This window comes from Anguilla anguilla, chromosome 10 (assembly GCF_013347855.1).
Source record: "Anguilla anguilla isolate fAngAng1 chromosome 10, fAngAng1.pri, whole genome shotgun sequence".
Lineage (NCBI taxonomy): Eukaryota > Metazoa > Chordata > Actinopteri > Anguilliformes > Anguillidae > Anguilla > Anguilla anguilla.
The window spans coordinates 717344-735346 of NC_049210.1; the positions used below are offsets into that span (position 1 = coordinate 717344).

At 40.9% G+C, this 18003-nt stretch overlaps 5 protein-coding genes across 5 annotated transcripts in view; 1 reads left to right on the forward strand and 4 right to left on the reverse strand.

Moving 5' to 3' along the window:
• The window catches only part of LOC118206582 (adenosine receptor A2a-like), a 36909-nt gene that overhangs the window by 15192 nt on the left and 3714 nt on the right, over positions 1-18003 (forward strand). The window lies entirely within an intron of this gene.
• Positions 2284-3569, reverse strand: LOC118206588 (trace amine-associated receptor 7e-like). Its single transcript, XM_035379434.1, has 2 exons — positions 2468-3569; positions 2284-2377 (listed from the first exon to the last, which is right to left on the reverse strand). The coding sequence occupies exons 1-2, from the start codon at positions 3331-3333 to the stop codon at positions 2302-2304; spliced, it is 942 nt and encodes a 313-aa protein (XP_035235325.1). The 5' UTR covers positions 3334-3569; the 3' UTR covers positions 2284-2301.
• LOC118206587 (trace amine-associated receptor 7e-like) lies at positions 5134-7443 on the reverse strand. Its single transcript, XM_035379432.1, has 2 exons — positions 6565-7443; positions 5134-6474 (listed from the first exon to the last, which is right to left on the reverse strand). The coding sequence occupies exons 1-2, from the start codon at positions 7428-7430 to the stop codon at positions 6399-6401; spliced, it is 942 nt and encodes a 313-aa protein (XP_035235323.1). The 5' UTR covers positions 7431-7443; the 3' UTR covers positions 5134-6398.
• LOC118206586 (trace amine-associated receptor 7e-like) lies at positions 9501-11556 on the reverse strand. Its single transcript, XM_035379431.1, has 2 exons — positions 10678-11556; positions 9501-10587 (listed from the first exon to the last, which is right to left on the reverse strand). The coding sequence occupies exons 1-2, from the start codon at positions 11541-11543 to the stop codon at positions 10512-10514; spliced, it is 942 nt and encodes a 313-aa protein (XP_035235322.1). The 5' UTR covers positions 11544-11556; the 3' UTR covers positions 9501-10511.
• Positions 13435-15626, reverse strand: LOC118206589 (G-protein coupled receptor 183-like). The gene is made up of 2 exons (XM_035379435.1): positions 14612-15626; positions 13435-14486 (listed from the first exon to the last, which is right to left on the reverse strand). Exons 1-2 carry the CDS (start codon positions 15475-15477, stop codon positions 14414-14416), a joined length of 939 nt encoding a protein of 312 aa, XP_035235326.1. The 5' UTR covers positions 15478-15626; the 3' UTR covers positions 13435-14413.

Sequence of the window (18003 nt, forward strand, 5' to 3'; positions counted from 1 at the left end):
GAAGCTTATTGGTCACGATGAACCGCAGGATCTGTGGGCTCTCCTTGTTTCGGTGCTGAAATGACCAATTAAATAAGTTTGTCCAGTTAACTCGACCAGTTACTCAACTCAGCAGGTATAATATTTGATAAGTGTGATGTTAAAAAATACATATCTTCACAATATAGCACATGCTGAAAAGGAGTGTCATCCAATGTGAGATACGGTGATGACACTGAATCCCATAAACATATCTATTAGTTTGAAGTTACATTTAGTATTTAGCAATTAATTTTACTCTGGCTGTACGGTACGTTTGTGCAATTTTTTTTTTAATGTACAAAAAAAACGTGCCCTCTAATTTAGCCGTGAACCGCATAGAAAAGATCGTCCTGCAGTCGTGGTGTTCAGAACAATGGACAGCGCACTAAAAAATTGGACCGGCAATCATGGTAAATGGACTGCATTTATATAGCGCTTTTAGCCGAAGCGTTTTACAATTGATTCCTCTCATTGACCCATTCACACACACACACACACACACACACACTCTCACACCAACGGTGAAAGGCTGCCATGCAAGGTACCAATCAGCTCGTTGGGAGCAATTGCTCAGGGACAATTGCTCAGTCCCTTGCTCAGGGACACTCCGACACGCCCAGGGCCTGGGATCGAACCGGCAACCCTCTGACTGCCAGACAACCGCTCTTACCTCCTGACCTATGTCGCCTCGTTTTCTTAGTTGTATACGCAAGCAAATGATGTGTGGAAACGCGCCGGTGCTTGTAAATGCGATGATTTGTTGTCGTGCCAAATATTTTTCCAAATATGTTTGTAGCGGGCGACATAGCTCAGGAGGTAAGAGCGTTTGTCTGACAGTCGGAGGGTTTTCGGTTCGATCCCCGCCCGTCGAAGTGTCCCTGAGCAAGACACTTAACCCCTAATTGCTCCCAACGAGCTGATGGGTACCTTGCATGGCAGCCTTTCACCGTTGGTGTGAGAGTGTGTGTGTGTGTCTGTCTGTCTGTGTCTGTGAATGGGTGAATGAGAGGCATCAATTGTAAAGTGCTTCGAATAAAAGCGCTATATAAATGCAGTCCATTTACCATTACCATTTAGGAACAGCTACTGCCTTCAGTCGAGTTTTCAGTTTCTGATAATAATAATAATAAATAAGCTTGAATGCACATTCCATATATAATTATGCAAAGTAAATAGAGAAAAAAGTTTTTTAACGAAAACTAATGAAGAAATGTACAAATGAATAATGAATTGTTAAAATAGCAATCAGACTTACATACGGTTAACAGTAATACAAATAATGAACTTAAATGCCCATAATTGCGAATAATCATAATAACAAGAATGGAAATCACAAAAGGGACTTAAAAATGAAAACTGTTCCTTTTTTGAAAACCTCATCTGACAGTGAAATGGAAAGTTTATGGCTCGCGGGTCCTGTGAACGTTATTTTATTAGAGAACCAGGGATTCAGTTTCGGTAAAGCGATATAAGGAGTCAGTCATTCAGATACACGGTGAAAACAACAGTTTATCTGTTATGTTTTATGTTATGTTATGTTATGTTATGTTATGTTATGTTATGTTATGTTATGTTATGTTATGTTATGTTATGTTATGTTATGTTATGTTACAAAAAACTATCTTTAGGCATGTCCCATTGTTTCATCATACATTAAGGCCACGTAAACCTACTTAAAGTAAATATTTCCCATACTTCTGCATCTGAAACGTATCGCCGTGCATAATTCCCCAAAATGGAGATAATTTGGAACAGCCATTAAAAAGAATGTTAAAGCATCTTTTATTGATCATTTTCCCCTTTGAAGATAATATTCCAACAAATCATAATCATGGTTGTTTTCGGTTACCGTTTCCGTCCCCATGCCATTGTGTATCACGACCTTAACACTTTTCACGAGACGACAAATATACAGGTGAGTGTAAGCATGCATTTCGCGGTACTTAAGCTTTTACATTAGGCGGTAGTCTATCCCCGCCTTTTGGGTGTGTTGACTTGTCCTTGAGCAAGACACTCAGCCTAATGCCGGTTGCTCCCCACGAGCTGGTTGGCGCCTTGCATGGCTGCTCTTCGCCATTGATGTGAGCGGAATGGCTGGCAGAATGAGAGGCATTCACTATTAAGCGCTTTGTGCAGTATTTGCTGAAAAAATGCGCTAATATAAATGCAGGTCATCGTACTATTTCATTAATGGAAAAACCTGAATATTGCTACTTTAAAAAGTTCACATAGCTCATATGGTATTGGTTCAAAGGCCGGGCTGCTGTTTCATCCAGATTTTCATGGTATTTTCCCTCTCGATATACTTGGTATTTTCTGCCGACGATCGCTCCTGCATCCGTGATCACAACTTATTCTGCATTGTAAAGACAAAGACAACAAGCTAACCTTTGCGTTCTGACAAAACGCTGTAAATGACGACGACGCCGCCGTGAACTCACTCTACCTTCTTTTCCGCTTTGGACACACTCTCCCCCAGACGGTGTTCTTCAAAGCCTCGCGCAGCGCGGGGCTTCCCCAGACGTACACAGAAGGCGTGCTAAGCGCGTTAAATCGCGCCATAATGGCAAAGAGGTTCGTTCCTTCGTTCCTGAACCATAAGCCTTTAAATGTCGTCTGCTTCACAATAATATTGACGAAGGAGGGACCCCACAACGTTAAGAAACACACGACTACGAATATAACGATTCTCAGTGACTCCTTCTTGTTCTCCTTCTCGGCGCTCGGCGGGTCTCGTGCAAGCTGATATCTGGCAATTACATACAACCTTATAGTCATTAAAATTTTAGTGATGACTACAGCCTGTAACGCCATAATGCTAATTGCGCCTATTTGTGCAGCTTTTGAAACGGGGACAGTGTTTTGCAGCGCGTTTATGAGATAAGTGACAAACCAGCAAAACACACAAATTGCGATGATAACCGGTCGTGTAACATATCGACAGTAAAAGAACGGGTGACAAATCGCGAAATAGCGGTCAATCTGTGCAAACAGAAACGTAAGGATATTTACTCCAAGAAGTGAAGGTAGAATGTAGTATGTACCGTTCCTTGAGGGGAATCCTTCCTGCACATCGAACAGACCGAGATAATAAACGGAGAACCCGACCAGAGTGTCGCAAATGCTGGTGTTGAGCATGAAAATAAATCTGTTCTGTCCTCGAAGACTCTTCGTGCTCAAGATTCCAACTACTACTGAGCCCGCGAGGAGGACCGCACTAGTAGCAAAAACAATATGGAACAGAAAAATGAAGTAGTCTTCAGGGCGATCAAAGGCAACTGAGAGGGGAATGGTGCCGTTGAATGGGAGCATGGCGCAACTTATGGTGCTGTGCGTGTTGTGACTAAGTGAAGAAGATCCACGCTGTTTTATTTCAGATAATAGGATGATCTCTTGGGATCTGAATTCATCTGATTATAGGCGATCTCGTCAGAGATTTATTGATGCGGGATTACTTTAGGCCGCGCCTGGATACTGCACATGCGACGTAGAGGAGCCTTCGGAGGTTTTGCTAACTTGGCTGCCAGGTGAAGTTACTGACCGCTTCTGTCAGCACCTTAGAGAGCACACAGGACAAGATGTACATAAGTAGCTATAATAAATATGGCCAGACTTCTTTCCCTGTGAATTTGTTTCATGCCATGTTAAGAGAATGTAAATTTTATCATTTTTGTAGTCAAGTAAACAAATGTGATCAATCATAATTAGACTTTCAGCTTTCAACTTCTGACTTGGCGGGTATTACAGGATAAATTATTTCTGTACCACGGACAGCGCAAACAGATGTTAATGTTTCTGCGTCAGCAGGTTGCCTTGCATTTTGATTGCGTTTAAAATATGCCTAAAATTATCATTTTCATGCTACTTGTTGAAATAAATTTGTCACAGCAGTGTCCACTGAATAATTACTAGATACACAGATGATCATTCATTTGATTCAGCAACAAAAAAAACGACAACTAATGAGCCACTAATTATGAGCTCATAAGGTCAGGAGTTAGTCTAATGGTGCCCACATTTCCTCATCGATTTAAAATTTGACAAAGCCTAACGGTGCTGTGAGATTTAGCTCGTGCACGGCTCACGCAGTAGTCTGTGTCTTCATCTGTTTAATAAATGGATTTCAGGTCTCAGAGCAAACCAACTCTCCGCATTTTTCAGCCTCTATTTTTTATGCTTCTCACTTATCTTACCTGTTTCACAAATAAATAAGGGACACCTGTCCATGCTCCTAGGGGAATTGGGGTGGGTGAGGTAACCGAACCTAACACACATGCAAACACACACACACACACACACACAAATACATACACATACACAGATTCACACGCACATATACATGTACATACACACAACATACACACATTTTCCCTGGTAAAGTGGTATTTGTGTGCTTTTGGATCATAACTTGTTTGATCATAACTCAAAGTACAGTTTGCTGTTTTGCTTCATTATCAATGTGTTCTTTTTCTGTTTCCTGATCATTTGGAAATTCTGAGAATTCAAAAGTAAGGTTTCCAGCACAAACTTGGACATGTGCACTGTAACAGTACCGAGAAATAGATAATGATTTTACATGTATTTACATATGTTTTTACCAGGACGTAGATGAAGGATACATTGTTCACCATCTCCATTTGCCTAATGGTATCAAGTAATGACAGGAAACGTTATTTTTAGAATGAAGCAAGGCATTGATTTCCCCATAAATGTTGAGCAGGACATCGCAGTAGTCCGGGGACAACTGTGAAAAAACAAATGACTGTGGTTCACAGAGTTCCAAATTATTTACAACGATTATTTATTCTCTTGGATCAGTTCTCCTTCTGAAGATGTTTCGCTGATATTTTATATTTTTTATGATCGCAGTCCAATGACTAAAAGTCACAGTCTCCAGATATGTGGAACCCTAAAAATAAAGGCTAGTGAATACAATAATAATAATAATAATAATAATAATAGTAAAACTGTATTTGTGTACCACCTTCCATACAGAGATGCAGCTCAAAGTGCTTATAGTGTAGAGAATTATAAAATAATAATAAAATAAAAATACACACTCAATGTAAGGAGTTACATTGACATTGCAGTGAGTGGCAGTTCAAGGTCTTTTACATCCATTTTCATTGTATTTTACAGGGCATTTCAATCAATAACAGTTTTTTAAACGAATTTATTCATATTGGTATTTAGAATTAAACAGAGTTTCAACAATACAAAAGAACAAACAAACATAGACATGCACCATTACAAGAATTTGACAAGCAGACAGGCATGCAGAAAGGCAGTTTTACAATTTCAGAAATTTACACAATTTTAACAAACATTATGCAGTAATTCCACTGAGGAGCACGGACTGGTGGGCCAGGGTTAGGGTTAGTTTTGTTAGGGTTGTTTTCTGCGTATCTGTTGAGGAGATGGGAAACGGTTGAGCAGCGCTACAGCAGGGTGTACAGAGGTGCACATCCGTCTCTTTAGCTTCAGTATCACTCTTTCAGCAGCGCGAGATGTGTTTTTATTCAGCACAATGCTGGGGGTCTTTCCCACACACAGAAGACTCTCACATGGTGGGAATTCACCCTTAGCTCAATAACTATCTACACTGAAGTTACTGCTGCAAAGCAAACTATCAAATTGGCAAGCAGAGTTTTTGGGAGTTTTTGAAAGACTGAATTATTTGTTTCAAGGCATCTGAACGGGTGACAGCATAGTCGCCACTAATTTTGGAGGTTTCAAACATTTTAACCTTGTGGTCTGAATACATTTCTATGAAACTATGCATATATGAATATAGATTTTTGAGTTTTGACTTTTGACTCATTAATGTATGAACCCCTGCAGCTCCTCCAAAACACCGCTGCTCCTCTAGTCTACAGCCTCCCCAGACTCAGCCATGTCACTTTTTAAATGTCACGTTTATTGGTTGTTTTCGGTTACCGTTTCCGTCCCCATGCCATTGTGTATCACGACCTTAACACTTTTCACGAGACGACAAATATACAGGTGCGTGTAAGCATGCATTTCGCGGTACTTAAGCTTTTACATTAGGCGGTAGTCTATCCCCGCCTTTTGGGTGTGTTGACTTGTCCTTGAGCAAGACACCCAACCTAATGCCGGTTGCTCCCCACGAGCTGGTTGGCGCCTTGCATGGCTGCTCTTCGTCATTGGTGTGAGCGGAATGGCTGGCAGAATGAGAGGCATTCACTATTAAGCGCTTTGTGCAGTATTTGCTGAAAAAATGCGCTAATATAAATGCAGGCCATCGTACTATTTCATTAATGGAAAAACCCGAATATTGCTACTTTAAAAAGTTCACATAGCTCATATGGTATTGGTTCAAAGGCCGACTTGGTAGGGCTGCTGTTTCATCCAGATTTTCATGGTATTTTCCCTCTCGATATACTTGGTATTTTCTGCCGACGATCGCTCCTGCATCCGTGATCACAACTGATTCTGCATTGTAAAGACAAAGACAACAAGCTACCCTTTGCGTTCTGACAGAACGCTGTAAATGACGACGACGCCGCCGTGAACTCACTCTACCTTCTTTTCCGCTTTGGACACACTCTCCCCCAGACGGTGTTCTTCAAAGCCTCGCGCAGCGCGGGGCTTCCCCAGACGTACACAGAAGGCGTGCTAAGCGCGTTAAATCGCGCCATAATGGCAAAGAGGTTAGTTCCTTCGTTCCTGAACCATAAGCCTTTAAATGTCGTCTGCTTCACAATAATATTGACGAAGGAGGGACCCCACAACGTTAAGAAACACACGACTACGAATATTACGATTCTCAGTGACTCCTTCTTGTTCTCCTTCTCGGCGCTCGGCGGGTCTCGTGCAAGCTGATATCTAGCAATTACATACAACTTTATAGTCATTAAAATTTTAGTGATGACTACAGCCTGTAACGCCATAATGCTAATTGCGCCTATTTGTGCAGCTTTTGAAACGGGGACAGTGTTTTGCAGCGCGTTTGTGAGATAAGTGACAAACCAGCAAAACACACAAATTGCGATGATAACCGGTCGTGTAACAAATCGACAGTAAAAGAACGGGTGACAAATCGCGAAATAGCGGTCAATCTGTGCAAACAGAAACGTAAGGATATTTACTCCAAGAAGTGAAGGTAGAATGTAGTATGTACCGTTCCTTGAGGGGAATCCTTCCTGCACATCGAACAGACCGAGATAATAAACGGAGAACCCGATCAGAGTGTCGCAAATGCTGGTGTTGAGCATAAAAATAAATCTGTTCTGTCGTCGAAGACTCTTCGTGCTCAAGATTCCAACTACTACTGAGCCCGCGAGGAGGACCGCACTAGTAGCAAAAACAATATGAAACAGAAAAATGAAGTAGTCTTCAGGGCGAACAAAGGCAACTGAGAGGGGAATGGTGCCGTTGAATGGGAGCATGGCGCAACTTATGGTGCTGTGCGTGTTGTGACTACGTGAAGAAGGTCCACGCTGTTTTATTTCAGATAATAGGATGATCTCTTGGGATCTGAATTCATCTGATTATAGGCGATCTCGTCAGAGATTTATTGATGCGGGATTACTTTAGGCCGCGCCTGGATACTGCACATGCGACGTAGAGGAGCCTTCGGAGGTTTTGCTAACTTGGCTGCCAGGTGAAGTTACTGACCGCTTCTGTCAGCACCTTAGAGAGCACACAGGACAAGATGTACATAAGTAGCTATAATAAATATGGTCAGACTTCTTTCCCTGTGAATTTATTTAATGCCATGTTAAGAGAATGTAAAATTTAACATATGGATTTTTGTAGTCAAGTAAACAAATGTTATCAATCATAATTAGACTTTCAGCTTTCAACTTCTGACTTGGCGGGTATTACAGGATAAATTATTTCTGTACCACGGACAGCGCAAACAGCTGTTAATGTTTCTGCGTCAGCAGGTTGCCTTGCATTTTGATTGCGTTTAAAATATGCCTAAAATTATCATTTTCATGCTACTTGTTGAAATAAATTTGTCACAGCAGTGTCCACTGAATAATTACTAGATACACAGATGATCATTCATTTGATTCAGCAAAAAAAAAAAAAACGACAACTAATGAGCCACTAATTATGAGCTCATAAGGTCAGAAGTTAGTTTAATGGTGCCCACATTTCCTCATCGATTTAAAATTTGACAAAGCCTAACGGTGCTGTGAGATTTAGCTCGTGCACGGCTCACGCAGTAGTCTGTGTCTTCATCTGTTTAATAAATGGATTTCAGGTCTCAGAGCAAACCAACTCTCCGCATTTTTCAGCCTCTATTTTTTATGCTTCTCACTTATCTTACCTGATTCACAAATAAATAAGGGACACCTGTCCATGCTCCTAGGGGAATTGGGGTGGGTGAGGTAACCGAACCTAACACACATGCAAACACACACACACACACACACACACATACATACACATACACAGATTCACACGCACATATACATGTACATACACACAACATACACACATTTTCCCTGGTAAAGTGGTATTTGTGTGCTTTTGGATCATAACTTGTTTGATCATAACTCAAAGTACAGTTTGCTGTTTTGCTTCATTATCAATGTGTTCTTTTTCTGTTTCCTGATCATTTGGAAATTCTGAGAATTCAAAAGTAAGGTTTCCAGCACAAACTTGGACATGTGCACTGTAACAGTACCGATAAATAGATAATGATTTTACATGTATTTACATATGTTTTTACCAGGACGTAGATGAAGGATACATTGTTCACCATCTCCATTTGCCTAATGGTATCAAGTAATGACAGGAAACGTTATTTTTAGAATGAAGCAAGGCATTGATTTCCCCATAAATGTTGAGCAGGACATCACAGTAGTCCGGGGACAACTGTGAAAAAACAAATGACTGTGGTTCACAGAGTTCCAAATTATTTACAACGATAATTTATTCTCTTGGATCAGTTCTCCTTCTGAAGATGTTTCGCTGATATTTTATATTTTTTATGATCGCAGTCCAATGACTAAGTCACAGTCTCCAGATATGTAGAACCCTAAAAATAAAGGCTAGTGAATACAATAATAATAATAATAATAATAATAGTAATAATAATAGTAAAACTGTATTTGTGTACCACCTTCCATACAGAGATGCAGCTCAAAGTGCTTATAGTGTAGAGAATTATAAAATAATAATAAAATAAAAATACACACTCACTGTAAGGAGTTACATTGACATTGCAGTGAGTGGCAGTTCAGGGTCTTTTACATCCATTTTCATTGTATTTTACAGGGCATTTCAATCAATAACAGTTTTTTACACGAATTTATTCATATTGGTATTTAGAATTAAACAGAGTTTCAACAATACAAAAGAACAAACAAACATAGACATGCACCATTACAAGAATTTGACAAGCAGACAGGCATGCAGAAAGGCAGTTTTACAATTTCAGAAATTTACACAATTTTAACAAACATTATGCAGTAATTCCACTGAGGAGCACGGACTGGTGGGCCAGGGTTAGGGTTAGTTTTGTTAGGGTTGTTTTCTGCGTATCTGTTGAGGAGATGGGAAACGGTTAAGCAGCGCTACAGCAGGGTGTACAGAGGTGCACATCCGTCTCTTTAGCTTCAGTATCACTCTTTCAGCAGCGCGAGATGTGTTTTTATTCAGCACAATGCTGGGGGTCTTTCCCACACACAGAAGACTCTCACATGGTGGGAATTCACCCTTAGCTCAATAACTATCTACACTGAAGTTACTGCTGCAAAGCAAACTATCAAATTGGCAAGCAGAGTTTTTGGGAGTTTTTGAAAGACTGAATTATTTGTTTCAAGGCATCTGAACGGGTGACAGCATAGTCGCCACTAATTTTGGAGGTTTCAAACATTTTAACCTTGTGGTCTGAATACATTTCTATGAAACTATGCATATATGAATATAGATTTTTGAGTTTTGACTTTTGACTCATTAATGTATGAACCCCTGCAGCTCCTCCAAAACACCGCTGCTCCTCTAGTCTACAGCCTCCCCAGACTCAGCCATGTCACTTTTTAAATGTCACGTTTATTGGTTGTTTTCGGTTACCGTTTCCGTCCCCATGCCATTGTGTATCACGACCTTAACACTTTTCACGAGACGACAAATATACAGGTGCGTGTAAGCATGCATTTCGCGGTACTTAAGCTTTTACATTAGGCGGTAGTCTATCCCCGCCTTTTGGGTGTGTTGACTTGTCCTTGAGCAAGACACCCAACCTAATGCCGGTTGCTCCCCACGAGCTGGTTGGCGCCTTGCATGGCTGCTCTTCGTCATTGGTGTGAGCGGAATGGCTGGCAGAATGAGAGGCATTCACTATTAAGCGCTTTGTGCAGTATTTGCTGAAAAAATGCGCTAATATAAATGCAGGCCATCGTACTATTTCATTAATGGAAAAACCCGAATATTGCTACTTTAAAAAGTTCACATAGCTCATATGGTATTGGTTCAAAGGCCGACTTGGTAGGGCTGCTGTTTCATCCAGATTTTCATGGTATTTTCCCTCTCGATATACTTGGTATTTTCTGCCGACGATCGCTCCTGCATCCGTGATCACAACTGATTCTGCATTGTAAAGACAAAGACAACAAGCTACCCTTTGCGTTCTGACAGAACGCTGTAAATGACGACGACGCCGCCGTGAACTCACTCTACCTTCTTTTCCGCTTTGGACACACTCTCCCCCAGACGGTGTTCTTCAAAGCCTCGCGCAGCGCGGGGCTTCCCCAGACGTACACAGAAGGCGTGCTAAGCGCGTTAAATCGCGCCATAATGGCAAAGAGGTTAGTTCCTTCGTTCCTGAACCATAAGCCTTTAAATGTCGTCTGCTTCACAATAATATTGACGAAGGAGGGACCCCACAACGTTAAGAAACACACGACTACGAATATTACGATTCTCAGTGACTCCTTCTTGTTCTCCTTCTCGGCGCTCGGCGGGTCTCGTGCAAGCTGATATCTAGCAATTACATACAACTTTATAGTCATTAAAATTTTAGTGATGACTACAGCCTGTAACGCCATAATGCTAATTGCGCCTATTTGTGCAGCTTTTGAAACGGGGACAGTGTTTTGCAGCGCGTTTGTGAGATAAGTGACAAACCAGCAAAACACACAAATTGCGATGATAACCGGTCGTGTAACAAATCGACAGTAAAAGAACGGGTGACAAATCGCGAAATAGCGGTCAATCTGTGCAAACAGAAACGTAAGGATATTTACTCCAAGAAGTGAAGGTAGAATGTAGTATGTACCGTTCCTTGAGGGGAATCCTTCCTGCACATCGAACAGACCGAGATAATAAACGGAGAACCCGATCAGAGTGTCGCAAATGCTGGTGTTGAGCATAAAAATAAATCTGTTCTGTCGTCGAAGACTCTTCGTGCTCAAGATTCCAACTACTACTGAGCCCGCGAGGAGGACCGCACTAGTAGCAAAAACAATATGAAACAGAAAAATGAAGTAGTCTTCAGGGCGAACAAAGGCAACTGAGAGGGGAATGGTGCCGTTGAATGGGAGCATGGCGCAACTTATGGTGCTGTGCGTGTTGTGACTACGTGAAGAAGGTCCACGCTGTTTTATTTCAGATAATAGGATGATCTCTTGGGATCTGAATTCATCTGATTATAGGCGATCTCGTCAGAGATTTATTGATGCGGGATTACTTTAGGCCGCGCCTGGATACTGCACATGCGACGTAGAGGAGCCTTCGGAGGTTTTGCTAACTTGGCTGCCAGGTGAAGTTACTGACCGCTTCTGTCAGCACCTTAGAGAGCACACAGGACAAGATGTACATAAGTAGCTATAATAAATATGGTCAGACTTCTTTCCCTGTGAATTTATTTAATGCCATGTTAAGAGAATGTAAAATTTAACATATGGATTTTTGTAGTCAAGTAAACAAATGTTATCAATCATAATTAGACTTTCAGCTTTCAACTTCTGACTTGGCGGGTATTACAGGATAAATTATTTCTGTACCACGGACAGCGCAAACAGCTGTTAATGTTTCTGCGTCAGCAGGTTGCCTTGCATTTTGATTGCGTTTAAAATATGCCTAAAATTATCATTTTCATGCTACTTGTTGAAATAAATTTGTCACAGCAGTGTCCACTGAATAATTACTAGATACACAGATGATCATTCATTTGATTCAGCAAAAAAAAAAAAACGACAACTAATGAGCCACTAATTATGAGCTCATAAGGTCAGAAGTTAGTTTAATGGTGCCCACATTTCCTCATCGATTTAAAATTTGACAAAGCCTAACGGTGCTGTGAGATTTAGCTCGTGCACGGCTCACGCAGTAGTCTGTGTCTTCATCTGTTTAATAAATGGATTTCAGGTCTCAGAGCAAACCAACTCTCCGCATTTTTCAGCCTCTATTTTTTATGCTTCTCACTTATTTGTTTCACAAATAAATAAGGGACACCTGTCCATGCTCCTAGGGAAATTGGGGTGGGTGAGGTAACCGAACCTAACACACATGCAAACACACACACACACACAAAGTACATACACATACACAGATTCACACGCACATATACATGTACATACACACACACATTTTTCCTGGTAAAGTGGTATTTGTGTGCTTTTGGAATGTTTGATCATAACTCAAAGTACAGTTTGCTGTTTTGCTTCATTATCAATGTGTTCTTTTTCTGTTTCCTGATCATTTGGAAATTCTGAGAATTCAAAGGTAAGGTTTCCAGCACAAACTTGGACATGTGCACTGTAACAGTACCGAGAAATAGATAATGATTTTACATGTATTTACATATGTTTTTACCAGGACGTAGATGAAGGATACATTGTTCACCATCTCCATTTGCCTAATGGTATCAAGTAATGACAGGAAACGTTATTTTTAGAATGAAGCAAGGCATTGATTTCCCCATAAATGTTGAGCAGGACATCACAGTAGTCCGGGGACAACTGTGAAAAAACAAATGACTGTGGTTCACAGAGTTCCAAATTATTTACAACGATAATTTATTCTCTTGGATCAGTTCTCCTTCTGAAGATGTTTCGCTGATATTTTATATTTTTTATGATCGCAGTCCAATGACTAAGTCACAGTCTCCAGATATGTAGAACCCTAAAAATAAAGGCTAGTGAATACAATAATAATAATAATAATAATAATAGTAATAATAATAGTAAAACTGTATTTGTGTACCACCTTCCATACAGAGATGCAGCTCAAAGTGCTTATAGTGTAGAGAATTATAAAATAATAATAAAATTAAAATAGATAAATAAAAAGGATATAAAATAAATAATAAAATTGAAAGCATGTGAAAATAAAAATACACACTCAGCACAGAAAAAATAAGCACAAGTAAAAATGGGAAAACATCTTAAAATATTTAGAAAACAATGATAAAATAACAAAAAGATCATTTAAAAGCTGAAGTAAATAGGCAGGTTTTAAGTTTGCCTTTAAATGTCCCCACCGAGTCCGCTTGTCTCACATCCTTGGGTGGGGGGGTCCACAGCTCAGGGGCTCAGTGGGCAAACGCGGATTCTCCGCTTTCTTTGTTTGTGATGCACTGGGCACATTTAAAAGACCGGCATCAAAGGACCTAGGGGCTCGTGTTGGGTGATAAAATGTTGAGGAGTCAGGGATTTAAGAAGGAGGTATACCAATACGAGCTTTGTATATGAGTAAAAGGACCTTCTAATCAATTCTAAAATAAATAGGGAGCCAATGTAGGGAAACTAAAACAGGAGAATATTGTCTCTTGTCCAGGTTTTTGTTGGAAGTCTGAATAAGTTGCGGTATCTCTGTTGACTTTTATGAAAGGCCAGTGTGTGGGGTATTACAACAATGCAGCATACTAGAAATTAAAGCATGAATTAATTTCTCAGCATCCTGTCGTGATAATAACGGCCGTCCTGTGGTCATGTTTCTCAAGTGAAAGAATGCCGTCTTGGTCACTTTGCAAATATGGGCTTTAAAACTCAAATCAGAGTCTAAAATTACACCAAGGCTTTTTTACTTCTGATTTAATCTGGTGAGCAAGGTCCCTGAGTCTATTAAGAAGAGTGTCCGTGTTAGATTTGGGTCCAATTAAAAGTATCTTTGTCTCTTCCTCATTTAATTTAAAACACCTGTCACTCATCGATTGATTGACAGAAGCCAAGCAACTGGCCGAGAAGCACAGGGCATTTGGGTCGTTTGGCTCAACGGAAATGTATAATTGAGCGTCACCTGCATAACTGTGAAAACTGACAATGTGTTGCCTGTTAATATGACCGAGTGGGAGCATGTAAAATGCAAATAGGAGGGGACCTTTTATTAACTTATTTTAAACAGTGGAAGAGTTTTACATGGAATATGAACAAAGACCTCTTCGTTTTGGTGACTCTGCTGCTTCCTCCAAGCTTCACGGTATTTTCTCCCGCGATACGCGCGTTTTTTGTCGACGCTTCTCGCCGCCTCCGTGCTGAATATTGGACCTGCAGTGAGAAAGAAAAGACAGAAGGTTTCGGGTCTCGTATGCTTGGACACTGGTCCGCAAGTAACTATGTACTAGCCGTGCTAAAGATAAATTAAGATAGATAAATAGATAAATTAAGACTACCTTGCTTTCCGCGTTGGACACACTCTCCCCCAGACAGTATCCTTCACAGCCTCGCGCAGCGCGGGGCTTCCCCAGACGTACACGGCCGGAGTTGTAAGCGCGTTAAATCGCGCCATAATAGCAAAGAGGTTCGTGGCTTCGTTCCTGAATCGAATACCGTGCACTGTCACCTGTTTCACAATAATGTTGACGAAGGAGGGGCACCACAGCGTTAAGAAACATATGACAACAAATATTATTATCCTCAGCGATTCCTTCTTGTTCTCCCTTTCGGCGCTTGGCGGGTCTCGTGCAAGCTGATACCTGGCAATTACATACAACTTTATAGTCATGAGCACTTTAGTGAGCACAATTATCTGTATGCTCAAAACGCTAAATGCATTTATTTGTGCAGCTTTTGAAACAGGGACGACACTTTTCACTATTAATAAAAGATATGTGTCCAACCAGCAAAACACACAAATCCCAACGACAATCGGTCGCTTAATGTAGCGGCAGTAGAAGAAAGGATGGCAAACGGCGAAATAGCGGTCAATTTGCGCAAATAGAAATGTGAGGATATTTACTCCAAGAAGAGTAGGCAGAACGTAAAGTGTACTGTTCCTCGACGGGTATCCCTCCTCTACGTCAAATAGACCAAGATAATACACGGAGAACCCAGTTAGTGTGTCGCTAATGCTGGTGTTGAGCATGAAAATAAATCTGTTTTGAAGTCGAAGGTTCTTCGTTTTCAAGATTCCAACTACAACTGAGCCCGCGAGGAGGACAACACTAGTTGCAAATAGAATGTGGAAGATAAAAATTAAGTAGTCTTCGGGATGATCGAAATCCACTGAAAGAGGAATGCTCATGTTGAATGAGAGCATGGTGTAAGTGCGCGCGGAGTACGGCCCAATCAGGATCTGTGGTGTTTTATGGAGGACGACTCTGACCTATGAAGGCTGCAATTTACATTCAAATCGATTTGCGCCCGTCTCCAGGGACCTACGTTTGCTTATTGCGAGACACGTGGAAAGAATTATGTGTTTTATATAACGCGAGTGCGCGCGCACACCGTGGCATATGACTCTGCAGTAAGAACCGTAGGCCTACAGATGTACAGTTCGCTCCGGTGTTGTTTTGAGCGTTAAAAGTGTCTATATTCCCTACAGGTTTATATCGCTCCTTCGAATGTTGTCGTCCGCGGCCAGCTGTATACGAATATGCGACCCATTTATTCTAATCGAATGTTAACAGTGTGTGCGTGCGAGGATGCTTCCGCGCGCGCGCGGGTGTGTGTGTTTGTGTTCTACAGAACGCACACACTTTTACAGTGTGTTTTTTATTTTACAGAACTGGTAACTTTTTACAAATTATAATCGTTTTATGCAGAAATATCAAATAACCTCTTGTGACAAAAGCTAAACGTATACGCACATTTCCTTGCGTATGTACAAAAGTGAGCTCAGGCGATAAACATAGCAACTATATTTCTGTTCGTTAATTATTTGCCATGTGATTGAAGCTGAATTTAAATGTAATGGCTAACAGGTCCAATGAACTCTTATGTTGAACTACTCGTCTGCTCACTAGATGGAGCTCGAACTTAGTGTGAACAGAGTCACAACGCACGGGTGCACCTGGATAGGAAAGGTTAAGCGATTGGAGAAACCCCGCACCGGTTCATGTTTTAAATTGGACAGCATATTCTTTCTTATGCTGCTCTCAGAGCTATTGCTTGATGACGTGATCATATTCTAGGCTATTACAATTTGTAGTAGATGTGTATTTTTCTTAGATATTAAAATCTATACTATTAAAATAAAGTGTTTCAATAGACCATTTTGCGTCTCACACACTGTTTGGAAACTGTCGAGTGAGAAATGGTCTTCGGAATTTATTGGCTCAAGACGAAGAAAGTGTTCTCCACGAAAAGAAACGCCAAATGACCTCACGTCTTAACATCAAAATCTACAATCTGGTTCACACAGCAACGGGGACATTTGCTGATTACTATACGCTACTCGTAAAATTATAATTAGACACTCATGACAAGGAGTTACATTGACATTGCAGTGAGTGGCAGTTCAGGGTCTTTTACATCCATTTTCATTGTATTTTACAGGGCATTTCAATCAATAACAGTTTTTTAAACGAATTTATTCATATTGGTATTTAGAATTAAACAGAGTTTCAACAATACAAAAGAACAAACAAACATAGACATGCACCATTACAAGAATTTGACAAGCAGACAGGCATGCAGAAAGGCAGTTTTACAATTTCAGAAATTTACACAATTTTAACAAACATTATGCAGTAATTCCACTGAGGAGCACGGACTGGTGGGCCAGGGTTAGGGTTAGTTTTGTTAGGGTTGTTTTCTGTGTATCTGTTGAGGAGATGGGAAACGGTTGAGCAGCGCTACAGCAGGGTGTACAGAGGTGCACATCTGTCCCTTTAGCTTCAGTATCAGTCTTTCAGCAGCACAAGATGTGTTTTTATTCAGCACAATGCTGGGGGTCTTTCCCACACAAGGAAGACTCTCACATGGTGTGAATTCACCCTTAGCTCAACAGCTATCTACACTGAAGTTACTGCTGCAAAGAAAACCATCAAATTGGCAAGCAGAGTTTTTGGGAGTTTTTGAAAGACTGAATTATTTGTTTCAAGGCATCTGAACGGGTGACAGCATAGTCGCCACTAATTTTGGAGGTTTCAAACATTTTAACCTTGTGGTCTGAATACATTTCTCTGAAACTATGCATATATGAATATAGATTTTTGAGTTTTGACTTTTGACTCATTAATGTATGAACCCCTGCAGCTCCTCCAAAACACCGCTGCTCCTCTAGTCTACAGCCTCCCCAGACTCAGCCATGTCACTCCCCTTCTCCAGTCCCTCCATTGGACACCTGTAACAGCTCACTTCAAATTCAAACCCTTGGAGCTAACCTATCAGGCAGCATAAAGGGACAGCTCTGTCAAACCATAAAAGGTCATCTGACTCCACAGGCTAGCCCGACCTCTCAGCTCAGCGTGCCTGTGCTACCCAGACACATCTCCTGTCTGTTATGATCCCTGGTGGTGGAATGACTGTTTGTTCTGCCCCCTGGTGGTGGAATGACTGTTTGTTCTGCCCCCTGGTGGTGGAATGAGCTTACCAGTGCAGCAGGGACAGCAGAAACCCTGCCCATAATCCGACCCTCTTGAGCTATCCTCTTTCTTTCTTTCTTTTTGGACGTGTCCTGTTGAGATAATAATGTTTTGCTGTAGCAGTGCAAAGAATGGTTAGCTGTGCAGTGGTATTTATTTTTGATTACAATACTAATTGTTGGTTTGCCTAGATAACTTTACGCATACATTTTAAATATCCCTTCTGGATGATATTTCAGTTTTGCAGTTCTCCAAGA